Raw genomic sequence first — 15,653 nt, 5'->3', positions numbered from 1 at the left:
AGCTTAAAAGAAGGAGGTTACAAACACAAATTAACATGGCTGTTTTCCAGCCTGGCTCCCTCTGGGAGCAAGCACTGCTTCCCCAAGGAATCTTTGACTGGAAAATGCTTTGGCTGCAGGGCAGCAGTGACAGAGCTCCCTCAGAGCAACGAGGAGCAGGGAAGGGATGGACATGGACACTGACAGGATCCAACCCTGGAAGTGCTCAAAGCCAGGCCAAGACTTTGAGCAACGTGGTCTGGCATGAGGGGTCCCTACCCATGGCAGGGATTTGGGCCCAGGTGATCTTCAAGGTTCATTCCAACCCCTCAATGTTCCATGGTTCTGTGATTCTGTGATCTATGTTCTTGAGCTGATATATTCCGGATAAGCCATTGAGCTTATGTATTTATTATATACCTATTTTATAGGTATATTGTTACTTGGTACTTGTATTGGCACTTGTTACCAAAACACCACAGAAAAGTCCTGAAGCTGACAGGAATGGGGACACCAACAGCACAAACAAGACTGGATTCCCTCAATGTCACCCAAAGCTGATCCCATTTCTCCTTTGACTTGATTTCTTGGTTTGTGTTTTTACTGATTTTGTAACACCCAAACCCCTTGCTACTGAACCACACCAAAAAGTTCAAACCTGCAACATTTCCAAGGTCACTACTTCCTACTGCCTTTAAATCAAAGACAAACGGCCCAGGGCAGGACAAAGAATCAATGGTTTACAGTTTAAAACTGTGAAGCTAAAAGAAAACTGAGGAAAGGGCAAACACTCCTTGGTTAAAATCCAACCCTTCCCACCATGGATCACAGAGCAGCTCCTCAGCACAACCCCCTTTTTGTTTCATCCTGGATGGGAGCTAATGAAGAGATATGGTCCAACAGCCTTTCAGCTTGATGTCCCTGCTGACTTCCTAATGCCTAAACTGAGTTACCAAAGGGGATAATTAGCAACAGTCCAACCCAAAAGCGATTAATAATATGACAAAGTCATGATTAGAGCAGTCTATTAACTGCAAGACAATAGTGGTCTAATTGTGGCAACATTGACTTTTACTGCTGTGAAGTAGCTTGTGCTGTCATTAAAGAGATTCATGGATAACTCTGAGTTTAATGTGCAGAGTTATATTTAATATCCCAAGATGTAATTTAGCTTTCCTTCCTCCCACTCCCCACAGAGAAAACACAACATGTTTGATGGCTCTCTCAGCACTCCAGCAGCCATTACTCATTCCAGCTACCTGTTGCATTTAAACAAAGTTGGAATGGCACGAGTGGAAGTTGGAGAGGCTGGAAATTCTCTGTGAGGTGCAGTGTGGGACCAGGGTGAGGCCACCAGCCCCCAGGACCTGGATGTCCCATTCCTCTATTATCACCTGTGAGGGCACAGACATTTCCTCAGGCTCTGGAGCCCCTCACCAAGGCAGTGGGGACATTGACCTGAGCTTCTGCCACCTTCAGCCTGACACAGCCACCAGCCTGACCCTGACAAGAGCCCAGGGACATCTTCCTTGTCACAGGTTGTTCCTCCTAAGCTCTCTGGTGGTTCATGGCAAATCTGGGCATCAAGGAGACATTGGGGTCCCTTCAGCTATAAAAGCAGCTCCTGGCTGTTCTGAGCTGCAGCCTGGGGCATGGAACACCCTCCCACAGCCAATGCCCCTGGAAGGGCAGCTCCAGGGTGGCAGAGCTCAGAGCAGGGTGATGGTGATCGCCTCACTCTCACTGGCTGGATTACTGCCTCCCCACACAGCAAACATCACTCACAGCAGCCCAGCAGAGACTTGCAGGCTTCTCTGTCCGTTTTCTGCTCGTTTTTTCTCTTGCAGGAGTGTTTGTGAGGATATATTGTTCTGTTTCTGCAGGGCTTTGCAGGGAGCACGCACTCCAGTGATGGATTGGTACAAGAGGTGCTGCTGGAGGAGAGCAGCAGCTCTGGGGCTACAAGAGACCACGTGAGGCTCCCACCAACTGCTGATCTCATTTTCTCTCGATTGAGGAGCATCAGAAATGTAAGCCTGATTAGCTGAGGGTTGGAAATTGGCCATGGGGGGCTGTGGTGGGTCTCAGAGGTGAGGGCAGGGGCGAGCACAGGGCAGCAGCTGCAGAGGAGGAGGAAGGGTTCCATTAAACCCCAGCCACTGAGATGTTTATTTAGCAAAGCTGCTCAGCTTTGAAGGGAGGAACAGGGACTGGATGGAACAGAAATCAAATATTAGAACCCCACAGCAGCACCACAGAGACAAGAGGGAATGTCCCCTGAGCAAACCCTGAGGGGCAGCAGGGAGGGCAGCAGCAAGCAGAGCCCTTTGCAACAGGGATTCAGGAAAGGCAGCTGGCTGGCTGATAAATCCTGGGATGCTGCACTGGGGAAGAGGTGAGCTGCAGTGCAGCAGTGCTCAGCCAGCTCCTCATCCCCCTCCAAGTCTGCCATGGCCTTGGGAATGGTAGCAGAGCCAATGGTACAGATCAGACTGTCCCTGTCACCCCCCCAGCAGCAGGCTCTGTGTCCCCAGAGCTCACAGGGGGAGCACGGGGCTTGGCAGTGACAGGGAAGCACTGCAAGCCCACTCAGATTGTCCCTCTTTGCTGGGGTTGTGTCCAGTGTTTCAGTCCCCTTACTGATGCCTTTGTTGCCACATTTCAGGCCCCCATCGCCGCCATTTGGCTGCCATTTGAAACTTCATCAAGTTCTTGATTTGCTGGTGGTGTTCTCCAGGCAGGCAGGCAGGCGGGAGCTACAGGAATATGCCCTGAAATATTCCTGAGCTAGACGAGTCATTAGGAGCTGTCACTTCAAAGTCTGGCTGCCGTCAATTGGCTCTTCACAGGCAGCCTGGCAGCAGGAGCTGCTGCTCCAGCAGCAGAGCTGGGTCCTGGAGAGGGGGAAATATTCCATCAGCCTCTCAGCAGATGTTAAAGGGCCAGGTCAGGACACAGTTCTGCGTGGGGCAGAGCTCCTGCTGCCCCTCAGATGTTGTCTCGTGCTGTGGGAGGTGGGGAGGGCTGCACACTGAGCCATGGATCACTGCGGGTCCCAGGGTCACTAACAGGGCCCCTGCATCACTGTGGGCCCCAGGGTCACAAACATGGCTTTTTAGGCCCTCACAGCTTCTGCTGGCAGCAGCAGGAGCAGGTGGCAGCTGTGGACGCCCTGTCCAGAGCAGGCAGAGCTGTTACACCCCACTCAGAGCCGGCAGGGCTGCTCAGGCTCCCTCAGGGCCCAGGGCCGAGAGCTGCACCCCAGAGTCTGGGAGAGGGGAAGGAAATCCCAGCGGTGCTTGGCACCGTGACCCATCCAGAACAGAATCACAGAATTATAGAATATCCTGAGCTGGAAGGGACCCACAAGGATCATCCAGTCCATCTCCTGCCCTGCATAGACACCCCAAATCCCACTCTGGGCATCTCTGGAGTGTTGTTCAAACTCTCCTGGAGCTCTGGCAGCCTCAAGGCCGTACCCATCCCCTGGGGAGCCTGGGCAGCGCCAGCACCCTCTGGGGGATGAACCTTTCCCTGATTTCCACCCCTGGCACAGCTCCAGCCCTTCCCTCAGGTCCTGTCCCTGCTCACAAACCAGGTTGTTTTATTCTCTTGGTAGTGAAAGTAAAAAAACACTGACTGTTCCTCTCATTTTGCAGAAACATCCAGGGACACCCTGACAGACCCTCCCAGCACAATCCCAGCACCACAGGACAGGTTTCTCCAGGTGAAAGCAGCCAGTCCCAGCTGTTCTGGACATGGCCAAGCCTTGTTTTGCTTTTCCATGCCAGCCACAAGTAATTCCACAGAAGACAGCACGGGGAATGGAATTGAAAACAAGTTCTCACAGTTTGCTGAGCACTTGCTTACTCAGCTCATCACACAGAGCTCAGTGGCAAAGGCCCCTCTCAAAGCAGAGAGCTGGGAATGCTCAGGGGAGGGATATTCTGAGAGGAGACATCCAGAGAATTGGGGAATCATGGACTGGTTTGGGTTGGAAGGGACTTTACAGCTCATCTCCTTCCACCTCCTGCCATGGGCAGGAGCACCTTCCACGTTCCGGGTTGCTCCGAGACCCATCCAGCCAGAGTCTCCCTGGCAGCTAAAATGAGATTTTTCCTGTTGCTGTGCTTCCCCAGTGCTTGGACACTGAGTCCTGCACTATCAGCTTCCACCAGCTTCTTCCTGCCAGCACAGGCTCCCCAGGAACCCTGAGAGAGAGAGAGAGTCTCCTCATCTCCTGCACACACCAAGCCTTGAAATGGATCCTGGGAAGGTCAGGGCAGGAATGCTCCAAGTGGCTGTGCCAAAGTTTCAGTCAGACAGCAAGAAAACTTCTTAAAAATTAATTTGCTGCTACCACAGGGTTCCTGCCATGCAAGAGCTTATCAGAATGCAAACTATAAGCTTCAAAGGGGAGGATGAATCAGAAGCTATTTTGAGAGTAATTATATAAGACTATAAAACTCAAACCATCTCATTATTGCACGTTGAGGATGGAGACAACCCTTCATATGGAGACCTCGCAGGGATCCAAGGGTTTCCAGTGGCTGATGCATGGCCAGGAGCAAACAGCAGCCTCATCCCTCCCAGCCAGGCAGAACTTGCTTCACTGAGCAAGGCCAGGGCTTTCCTCACCATTGGCTGTGATTCTTGTGGGGATTTGATTCTGCCGCTGGGAAATGAGCTGGAACAGGAGACAACTTCATCCAAAGTGTTTTCCTTTAACTGATGCATAATTTAGAATATCCTGAGTTGGAAGGGAAACCACAAGGATCATCCAGTCCATCTCCTGGCCTGCACAGATGCCCTAAAATCCCACCCTGGGCATCCCTGGAGTGATGGCCAAACTCTCCTGGAGCTCTGGCAGTCTCAGGGCTGTGCCCATTCCCTTCACTCTCTGGGGAAGAACTTTTCCCAAAATCCAACCTGAACTCCCTGGCAGAGTTCCAGCCCTTCCCTTGGGTGCTGTCAGTGGTCACAGAGAGCAGAGATTTCTCTGAGAATTCTCTGTCCTGGATAGCAGCTCTCAGCTCGTTAGTGCAAATAGTTGCGAATTCCCCAATTTTATAAACTCCAAGTTATAATGAAGGAGAAAATGCTCAAACCATAAATCTGCACATGGAATAAAGTTCTATTCCAGCATCCCCAGCTACAGCCTGAGGCTTTCCCATGTCAGCCTGGAGCCTGGGGCACCTCAGGCTGGTTGAGGATGAGCTCCTGGGACATCCCTGAGCTGTCACCTGCACTGTGCAAGCAGCAAAGAGAGTTTTTTTATCCTTGTCTACATATCCAGGCTGCAGCTGAAGCTCCTGCTGTGTGCTATAGATACATATTATAATATTGGCTTTTTTGCAAATATTAGAATGGATTTTATATGTGTAATGTTAAAGTAACTTTGTTATAAAGATGTAGTTTTTATTCCTGTTGTTAATTAAGCTTAGTGGAATAGCTGAGGTAAGTGTGCTTGTGTTAAAATGACTGCTTGGATGGGATAACATCCAATGAACACGGGATGAGGACACCTGTACAGATCTGCCAACTATGTCTGAAGGCAGTGAGGACCAAGGCCCAAACACTGGAGGTGATAAGAATGGACTAAAACCACAACCAAAAAAATACACATGCTCTGAAAAGGCAGAACCAAAGAAGAGATATGCTGAACAATTCTTGGAGCATGTAAATTAGTTTGGGGAAAAGTCCACTATGCATAAGAGTATGAATATGCAACAGGCTGATGTAAGAGTAAAGGTATTTAAGGGGTGTCCTCAAAGATAACAGGGTGCCAATCCTAATAACCTTTGCTCTATGGTCCTTATTTCCTATTGTCCTTTATTAAACTTTTTACATTTTCATAGGAGAGCGAGGGTGTTTTTCATGTGTATTTTGGCCCAGAGGAGGCAGCACAGAGATGTGGGTGATGCCAGTGCTGTCCCCATCCCCTCTGCACCCCATCCCTGGTTGGGGACTGTCACACCTCATGGGCTGATTAAAGGAGTGCATTAAACAGAGAAAAGACACTGTCACACCCTTTGTCCCCTGGTGCTCTTCAGTTCATGGTTTGGTCTTTCCTTCACCAGGGAACAGACAGCAAATGCTTTCAGACATGGGAGGGGGAGCTGCTCCAGGCTCCAGGGGAGTTTAAAAAACAGAGGGAAATCTGAACAGAATAATTCAGAGGGACATAGCAAAGGTGATTTTCAAATGCAGAGTCAACTCTGAGGCACTTCATGTCCCTATGTGAATATATAACAAAACAAAGGGGAAAAAAATCAACACTTACAAATCACAGAATCCCTAAGGCTGGAAAATGCCTCTAAGATCACTGAGTCCAACCAAATGGAAGTGCAGAATACACCAAAGAAAGGGATGTGAGGTCAGATGAGAGTTTAGTGGCCTGGAGCTTGTGCTTTTCCCTCTGAAACAGAATGGACAAAGAGTTAATTGCCCAAAAAGAAGGCAAAAATCCTGAATAGCTGATGAGCACTGTGTGGCTCTCCGGGCAGGAGGAGCCTCCAGCATGGCAGAGGCTATGAAACCCCAGAGAAGCTGCATGTCTGCAGGGCTGCAACTCCAAATCTGAGTATCCAACATCCCAGTTTCCCTCCTATGCCCTGACTCTGCCCATGGACAGCCCTCAGCCCATCCTCATCCTCAGCTTCGTCTGACCAGATGGACCTGGAGACAAAACTCCCCTCTCCCACCATCACGAGCCACAAACCCCACAGGTGACTGTGGTGTTGAGAGACACCAGAGACAAGAACTGACCCCCAGAGAAGTGGCTGGGCTGGAGGAGACCCCTCACAGGCTCCTGAAGACAAAAAAATGTTGGTTTTCAGCCATTATTGACCGATTTGGGCTTTCCCTCCAGGCTGCAGATTTGTTACTGAAACTTCTGCTGGCATGTGCAACCCAAAGGGGAACTTTGTGCTGTCAGAAACGCAGCATTTCTGTTATCAAAAGTGACAAAAAAAAGAGAAAAAAAACTTTTCCAAGCCGAAGGAAACATTCCCTGGTGATTTATGTCACTTTGTGACTTAATCAGCTGCTCTCTAGAGCATTATAAATGTGATAGGAAGAGTTGTCATTGCTTTCTGCCTAACTGATGACAAGCTAATGAACTATTATAAGCCACAGTGAATGCAATTATGGCACAAGGCTGTGTGCTAATCCCATGACATTTTATCACAATATGCTGTAGCAACATCTGTAAACAACCCAGTGGTGCTGAACACACACAGTGGCCAGGGCTGGGGTTAAATCCCTGCTGAGCATCCTCATCCCCCAGGCTGTGACCCTGTGTGCCAGGGGAGCCTGGCAGAGGCTGCTCAGCACAGAGAAAGCCTCTGATCCAGAGCTGGAGCTGAGCAGAGCCAGGCAGAGAGGAAACCACGGGAATCCAGACACTTCTGGGATGCAGAAATCCAACTGCGCTTCAGGATGCAAAACGGAACGAGTGAAAGCTTTTCACTGTCTCTCCGTCTCCCTTGAGCAACCAAAAAACCCTGGAACTTGAAATTTCCTTCTAAAAACTTGATCAAAGCTGTGTCTGCTGTGAGACACCAGGCTCAGCAGTGCCTCTGTGCCCAGACTCTCCACCCTGGAGCTGCCACCTCGCTGCCCCTCACTGCCTGCAGTGGGATCCAATTTTGGGAAAAGGCTTCCCTGTGTCTCCCTCTCAGACCCCATTTTGGCTCAAAACCCCACTAAAACCAGGCTGCCTTGAAAAGATCTCAGGGAAAAGCTTGGCAGAGAACAGAACTGGGATCTCTCCTCATCCCAGTGCTGGAAGTCTCTCACCCTGGGATCCAAGCTCCACAAGAGGACACAGTCTGGGGACCCCTAAAATCCATACCAGGGTGGGCAGAAGACCCCAAGCATGGGACAAGGCATCCTCAGAGCTTTCCTGAGTGCTCCCTGCCCAGGATACAGAGCTCCTCCAGCACCAGGTGCTCCTTGAGCTCCTGAGACATTCTGGATGCATTTATTACCTGGACCTGCCCCATGGGACACCCAGAATTCTTCCAGAACTGCCCAGGTGCTGCACAGGCTGGGTGATGCCAGTCTGGTGCCCTGGAGCTGCCACCTGGAGCCACCTAGACCCAAAACAGCCCCACAAACCCACAGCAGTCCCTCATCCTCTGTGCCTCTAAACCAGCAGAGTATGGGCAGAGCAGCACCAGCACACCCAGAGCTGGGCTCAGATGGAGCAGCCAGGAAGGACTGACCTGCCTGGAGCCTCCACAGGGTACAGGGACCCTGCACTGAAATGCAGAGGTTTGGAACAGAGCATTTCTTTGTTCAAGCTGCCCTGAGTGAGGAGGGCTCTGCTCCTGCCATCAGCAGCTGCTGCTGCTGTTCCATTAGCTTGGAGCAAAGACAGGGATCCTGAACCCTCCAATGTGCTGCAGTGAGCAAGCTGGGCTGCCTGATCCTACTCATTGATTAAATGGATTCTGAGATGCCCTTTTCCAACAGCTCCAACCACTCCATCCCCTGCAGCTCACAATTCTTTCAGCAGCAGCATTTTGACCAGAGCTCAGATTCAGAGCTGGGATCAAACAACTCCAAGTAAACGCTCACCAGCCTCCAGGAGATGAAGTGCTGCATCTGGAGAGAGAAACTGAGGAGTGAATGACACAACTGTATTCATTTCTTTGCAGCAGCTACAAACGCACAGAAAAATCAGATTATTACAACACCAGGGGCTAGAATTCCTGGGCAACCATTATTCCAAACGGTCCAGGGCAGTGTGCCTCAAGGATGGTTTGGAGAGGGCTGGTGTGAAGGGAGCTCCTGGCATGCTGCCTTCGGGCTTCGCTGCACAGTTTGCTGTGATGTTGTCAAACATGAACCTGCTACAGCACAACAAACTGAACTAAACACAGAGACACCCTCAGTCAGCAGCTGCGGCTCCGCCACGCGCAGGGCTCCCCGCAGGACAACTTTCTTCTTTCCCCCAGGCAGGGAAAATGTACATTTAATAGCCAATCACTCCAAAAATCTCCTCCCTGACCCTCCAGGATGCCATTTTGCAAGGTACAAATATAATTAAAGACAATACATGGCAGAGGGGCTTAATTGCATCTCTCCCCAACAACTGCCAGGGCGATTGCTCTGTCAGGGAGTCCGCTGGATGGAAACACTCCCAGACAAGATCCCTGATTTTCCACCACGCAGATGGGAAGGAGAAATATAGATTGTTGTCTTTGAAAGAGAAACAGCAAATAATAAAGGTAGAAAAAGCTGCCTAACCAAGATGAGATGGAAACCGGGGGTCCTGAGAAGGAATATTTGATTGTAGCTGGAAATGTGAGCAGTGAGAAGAAACAGTGATGAAAAACAAGGGTAGCTGAGGCTATAGTTAAATAAAACAATTGGATCAGACACCAGCCCCGTTCTGGGTCTGGTTTATCCCTGCACAATGAACACACACATGGGAGACGATCTGGCTGCCAGGAGCACACACAGCGAGCGCAGCAACTCCAGCACAGCCAAGCAACAAACACCTGCAAACCCCGAAACACCAAACACCTTCCCGGAGTCATCCCAAAAAACCGCGGGGAAGCTCGGGCTGTGCCCTGGTTTGAACCAGCTCAAAGCACACGAGAATTCTGAGAGCCGGGGAAAAATGTTTCAACAGCAAAGGCGTTTAGCTGAAATTATTTTCATTGAAATTATGAAAACACGCTTCATATTATGAAAAGAAAAAAGCAAAGAATGATTAAAGTAAGTTGAGCAATGTGGACTCACCAGAGCGGCGGCAGCTCCTCAGCGCGGTCCCTGCTCGCGCATCAATTAGCGGCGGCAGCGATCCCGCTGCTGTTTCTATGGAGTTGGGGATGCTGAGCCCTGACTATGCATGAGGCTGCTGCAGCTGCATGGGAGCAGCTCCGGGTCCGCACGCATCACAAACAGCAGCAGCCTCCCCGCTCTGCCTCGGGAATGAAGCGAGCAGCAGCAATTAGGCGGCTGCAAAGCTGCGCCTATGCAGAGAGGGGCTCGCGGAACACGCACACTCCACTCAGCTCCAGAGGGGCTTTTTTATTTGCCAGGACCATCACAGAGCACAGCCAGAGGCAGCTGGAGAGCCACGGATCCGCACACAATACACGAGCAGAGACACATGTCTGGAGACAGGCGATTTAATCTGTTTTTTCCTCGATTTACTCGGCCGGTTTCAACCTTATTTCAACACAGTTTTACAAACCTTTTTTCTGGCAGCAAGGTTTGAATATGATACCTCCAAGATCCCAGCCTGGTTTGGTTGGGCTAAAGAGCAAATTTGCTGCACGTAGGTCTGGCTGGCTCTTTCCTGGGAGGAAAGGCAAGATCCATTTTGCAAGTGCATTACTCTGTGATAAAAAAGATATTTGCCCCAAGGAGCTGCTCCTCACATGCTGGGCCTCTGGAAACTCAGGCTTCAGTGATTAATATTAGCTTTGTCTGGGTGGCTTGGAGCATGTTTGCTGTTATATTGACTTAAAATACACTTGAATGGCGATTCAGAAAAGTGTGTTATTGTGCCTAGTGAGTAAATTCAAGACATGCCCATATTTCACAGGTAGTAGCTGAAGGCATCCCATAACCATGAATGAGGGTGTCATCAGTTCTGCCATTAGTCAAGCTAATCTATCAGGGGATAGGTGGTTTTTTTCCCCCCAGAAAATACTCCAGAACCAATTTCTCAATAAAAAAAATGATCTTTCTGCACCAACGTTCCTGCCATGAAAAATCCTTTATTGCCCAGAAATTCCCCCCTTTTTCCTGCCTGCAGCAAGAACACTTCTGTGCTTGGTTTAACATTTTAATAGTCTTTGCCAGGTGGGTGTTCAGCGCTGTACAAGCTGTACTGCCTGCACCAGGACCTTCAAAAAGAGCAGTTCACACAAGGGGCAAAGCAGTAAATGTGCTCTGAATTATGGGGGGTTGGACACAGGCGAGCTGACACCGTGTGCTGGGATTTTCAGGAGGTCTCTCTGAGCCTGTGCCTTCCAAAGCTGTCCTGTTCCCTCCTCTCACTCCAGCATTCTCCTCCTGCAGCTGGAAAGCACAGGAGCATTTTGCTGGGGTGGATGAGTGTGTGAAGGAGGGTTTGAGGAGGGGTCTCACCATGCTGAGGTTAACAGGGTCTGCTGGGGACAACCTGCAGCCCCTCTGCACATCAGCCTCTGCCTCCTGCCCTGGTTCCACTGGGCAAAAAAGCATTGTACAAATGGATCACGAAGGCAAAAAAATCCCAACTTAGGTTGTTTAAAGAAAGCCTCAGCACAGAAGTGCTGAAGGTAGAAGTCAAACCCAGAGGTTTTCTCCTGGATGCGCTTTGATCCCAGGATAAATTCCTTCCTGTACCAGGGCACTGTCCTTTAAATCAACATCACCAGATGCTGGTTCCAGTCACAGAATCATGGAATCCCAGACTGCTTTCAGTGGGAAGGAGCTTGAAGATCATCCAGTGCCACCCCTGCCATGGCAGGGACACCTTCCACTGTCCCAGGGTGCTCCAAGCCCCATCCAGCCTGGCCTTGGACACTGCCAGGGATCCCGGGGCAGCCACAGCTGCTCTGGGCAGTGCCAGGGCCTGCCCACCCTCTCAGGGAGGAATTCTTTCCCAATATCCCATCAAAATCCACTCTCTTCAGTAACTCTCAGCCCTGCAGGATCCTTTCAGAAGGAGCCAAGCATCCCCTTTCCCCCACAGGATCTCCTGATGGCAGCCTCTGTCCCAGCCAGGCTCTGTGAACCAGGGGGAGCAGCACCCAGCTCAGGGGGGCTCAGAGCAGCCTGTGGGGAACCACAGAACCCCCTGAGCTGGGAGGGACCCAGAAGGACCCAGCTCCTGGGCCTGCACAGCACCCTATGGGGAACCACAGAACCCCCTGAGCTGGGAGGGACCCAGCAAGACCACTGAAGCCCTGTGTCAGCACCCTGCACAGCACCCTGTGTCCCAAAGGAGCTGCTGCAGCTCCACTCCCATGGGCAGAGAGGATGGGAAGAGGGGACACATCACTGTCCCCACAGCCCTGTGGGGTCCTGACTCCCCTGCCCCACAGCCACCACAAACCCTCTCAGCTACACCCAAGAGCTCTCACTGCCCCTCCAGGGCACAGAAGGGATGAGCCCATCCTCTCAAGGGCCATCACCTGTGGTAAATGCTGTCCCCACAGCCCGGGTGACACTGCCAGCCGAGGCCTGGCAGGGAAGAGAGCGATCAGATGGAGGCAGCTCCGGGGGAGGACTGGAGACAGGCACAACAAAGGGATGCTGCAGCTCGCTCCATCTCGGGCCAGCCAGGAGCTCAGCTCTATTCCTGGCACTGCCACGGGCCCAACTGCAGGGAGAGCTCCCCCTCACAGCCCCCCTGACAGCAGCACCAAAACCTTCCCCAGCCAAACTCCTCATTTTTCTGACAGGTTTGGCTGCGGGCGAGGCAGCAGCCTGCAATCCTCCCTCCTCTCTTGGGTGTGCACAGAGAAATGCTGCAGCTCGGCTGCTCTTGTTGGCTGTGAGGAGGAGATTCAGCTGTTACATAACCAGGGAGTAGAGGTGCATCCACTCCATCCACAGCAGCCCTTTCAGCCACTCAGTCCAGAATGGTTGATAAAAAAAAATTAAGTCACCGCACAAAAACTTAGTCTTACATAAACTCTACAGGAATATTTTTATATTCACAGGTTTTTTCCACTCTTGGGCACAGCTCAAGAAGGCTGATGATACCTGGCTGCACACATTCCCTGAGGATACTGCTCCCCATCCACGCATGAAACAGCAGAAAAGACCAAGCTGCCCCTGTGCTGAGCTGTGCAGGAGCAGCCTGGCTCCAGCTTTGGCAGTGCTTCCTTCTACCTGAACTCCAGCAGGATGTTCCACAAGCCAAACTGATCCAGCCAGCAGTTAATAGATTTATCCAGGAGGCAACAAACTGCCTGAGAAGCCAGAGACTCCATGTGAAGATGACAAATAAGGCCAGTTTGACTCCAGCAAATTTGATGTTTGGCTGCTGGGGCTGTGCTGCCTGCACGGGGCCACTCCAGCAGGAGCCAGGGCTCCTCTGCCCTGCTCCTGACACAGCACCTGCCTGGTGCCATCTGCTCACCTCCACACAGCCCCACCTTCCCCTGCCTGCCTTTGTGAGCACAGGTTTGCTGGGTCTGAACTCGGGACCGCAGCCAGCCCAGAGCAAATCTGCTCCACATGAGACTTGAGGATAAAATGGACAAGGCATCAATGCAGATAATTAGATAAACATCCAGACACTGATGGGGAAGGCATGGTACCTCTGTGGCTGTGTTAGTAAACACTTGATGCAAATAGATTTTCCCCCTTGCTGGAGCAGCTTTACAGCCAGTAACAGAGAAATATTGGTGCATGTCAGGCCCAAACTGTGTCCTCTGAGCTGTCTAGACATAAAAATGGGCCCAGCCGTGCAGAGCAGAGACAGCAGCCCTGGCTGCTCGTGCAGCCAGCCCAGCCCAGCTCGCCTGGGGCACAGGGCTGAGCACAGCTCAGAGCACACCGACATCCCCCTGCTAAAGGCAGATGATGATGATGATGTGATCCTGACATGAACACGAGGTCCTGGACAGGCTGCACAAACAAATGCAGATCTGTCATATCAGGGTGGACAGAACAAGAGCAGCGTGGAGTATTCCTGCTGCAGAGTCAGGAAAATGTTAATTTTGGCGCAAGGTAAAGAATTCCAAATGGATGCAATAAGTTTGCAAGCTGTTTGCAATGGCTGCATGGGATGGGATGTGTAAGGACACAAGCAGCCATGGTAAAAGGCCTCCAGAACAGGCAGGTATAAAACAAACTCATTTAAAGAGGAGAATTAAGTTACAGGCAAAGTGGGCTGTGGAAGGAGGGTGTTTGCCTGGAGCTATCAGCAAAGCTGTGCTGGAAGCACCACTGCAAACCAAGGGCTGGCAGAACCCTGATGCCCTGTGCCCTGGGGGTGCCAGCTGCACCCCAGCATGAGATCCTGGCACAGAGGGGCAGGAGAAAGGGAGGGAAGGTGACACAGAAAGCCTGGGACAGGGGTTGGTGGGCAGCTGTGCCGCACAGTGTGCTCAGCAGAGGAGGAGAGTTTGTGAAAACTCATGGTGTAAAAAACACTGTGAAATCTATTTGATTTACAGACCATTGACTACAGGAACCTCTATGAAAATATTAGAATATACAAACAACTTTGAGCAGGTTACCAATACTTCTAAAAACCATGAGATTTGGAGTTTTGCTCCTCAGCACATGAACCTGGGTTCCAACTGCCCCTGCCAATGTCTTCTGAAGTGACAGCAGGACATCTCTGTGGTGAGCAGCTGTGAGAGCAGGTGTAGGGACAATTCCCCACTTTGCAAACAGAGCTGCCCCTTTGCTCCTGGAGCAGAATTCCTGCTCCTGACTCATCCCTGGCACACCAGAGTCCCTCCCTGGCTCTACAGCCTGACCAGGAACAACTCAGGCAATTCTCAGGGAAGATAAAACACACACATGAAAGTACACCAAGATCCATTACTGAAGAACAGAAATCCATGCAATCCATGGGATTCCCTCCATTTCTCAAACACCATTCAGTTCCTACCATCCCAGCGGCTTCAGTAGGTTCTTTATTGCTTTTTGTTGGTTTGGGTTTGTTTCATACAGGACAGGAGTGTGTTTCTGGAAAAGGAACTTTCACAGGAACTTTATCTTGGCGACTTTATCCCAGCTGTCCCCCTATGCAACCATCCCGTTCCACATCAACAGGTGAGGCAGGACTTGACCCAAAACTTCACCATGGAACATGTGGAAAGGGAGGGAACCCTCCCAGAGGGGTTCCAGGACCAGTCCCTGGGTCCAACACGGGGCTCCCAAACATTTTCCTCCCCTGTAGGGGATGGATGTCCCTCCTGCCTTCCACGAGCACCCTCCAGCAGACGGGAGCAGGGGCCGTACCTGGCTCGGAGATAATCAGGCTCTGGTCAGAAGGCAGCAGGAGGAACTCCCTGCAGGTGTCCAGGTCCAAGCTGGGCAGGCTTTTCTTCTGGCACAGCTCGGTGAGGATGCTGATGGCCCTGCGACAGCGGCCATCCTCCCTGGGAGCGCTCATCGCCCCGTCCGCATCCTCCGCTCCCTCTGCTCTCTAGGAAACTCTCGGCAGGAGCACAGGCTGGGCTCGGGGCTCAGCACAGGAGCAGCTTCACTCCGGTTCCATCCTCTGCCGGGGCAGCACCTGCTGGGACACGCGGGGCTGCCCCAGGGCCGCTGCTCGGAGCTGGAGCCCGCAGCCCCCGGCGCTCCCGGTGCCTCATCGCCTCTGAGATCACAGCTCTGTTTACTGCCAAGGCTGCTCCAGACAAAGAACCTCCTACCAAACTCAGTTTCGTGCCCTCCACACGAGAGACGCATTAAAGCTGCAGCCCTGATAATTCCTTTTAACCCTTTCGCTGCTGCCCTATCTCCAGGTGAGGAGTTTGGCGTCCCAACCCAGGATTTTGCAAATAAAAATGAGTGGTGGAAACTCCTGGCTGAGGACAGCACATCACCAGAGAGGAGGTACCAAAGTGCTCCCACAAACACTGCACAAACTACTCGCAACTGCCAAAGGCAGCAGAAGAAAAGCTGCAGCTTTTATTGATTTGTTTGTGCTGTCCTAACACACCAGGCTGCAGGTGGCAATAGAGATTGAGAACGCC

General features: G+C 51.4%; 1 protein-coding gene across 1 annotated transcript in view; it reads right to left on the bottom strand.

Moving 5' to 3' along the window:
* The window catches only part of SYT6 (synaptotagmin 6), a 36,578-nt gene extending 21,255 nt beyond the window's left edge, over window positions 1–15,323 (bottom strand). The window contains exon 1 of the mRNA XM_005495714.4: window positions 14,914–15,323. Within this exon, the coding sequence (XP_005495771.1) occupies window positions 14,914–15,067 (154 nt within the window). The 5' untranslated portion in view covers window positions 15,068–15,323. The remainder of the gene's footprint in view (window positions 1–14,913) is intronic.
* Window positions 15,324–15,653: the final 330 nt, after the last annotated feature.

This window comes from Zonotrichia albicollis, chromosome 28, assembly GCF_047830755.1.
Source record: "Zonotrichia albicollis isolate bZonAlb1 chromosome 28, bZonAlb1.hap1, whole genome shotgun sequence".
NCBI classification, from domain to species: Eukaryota; Metazoa; Chordata; class Aves; order Passeriformes; family Passerellidae; genus Zonotrichia; species Zonotrichia albicollis.
The sequence above is the reverse complement of the archived record's forward strand: the minus strand, read 5'-3'. Positions and strand labels throughout refer to the sequence as shown.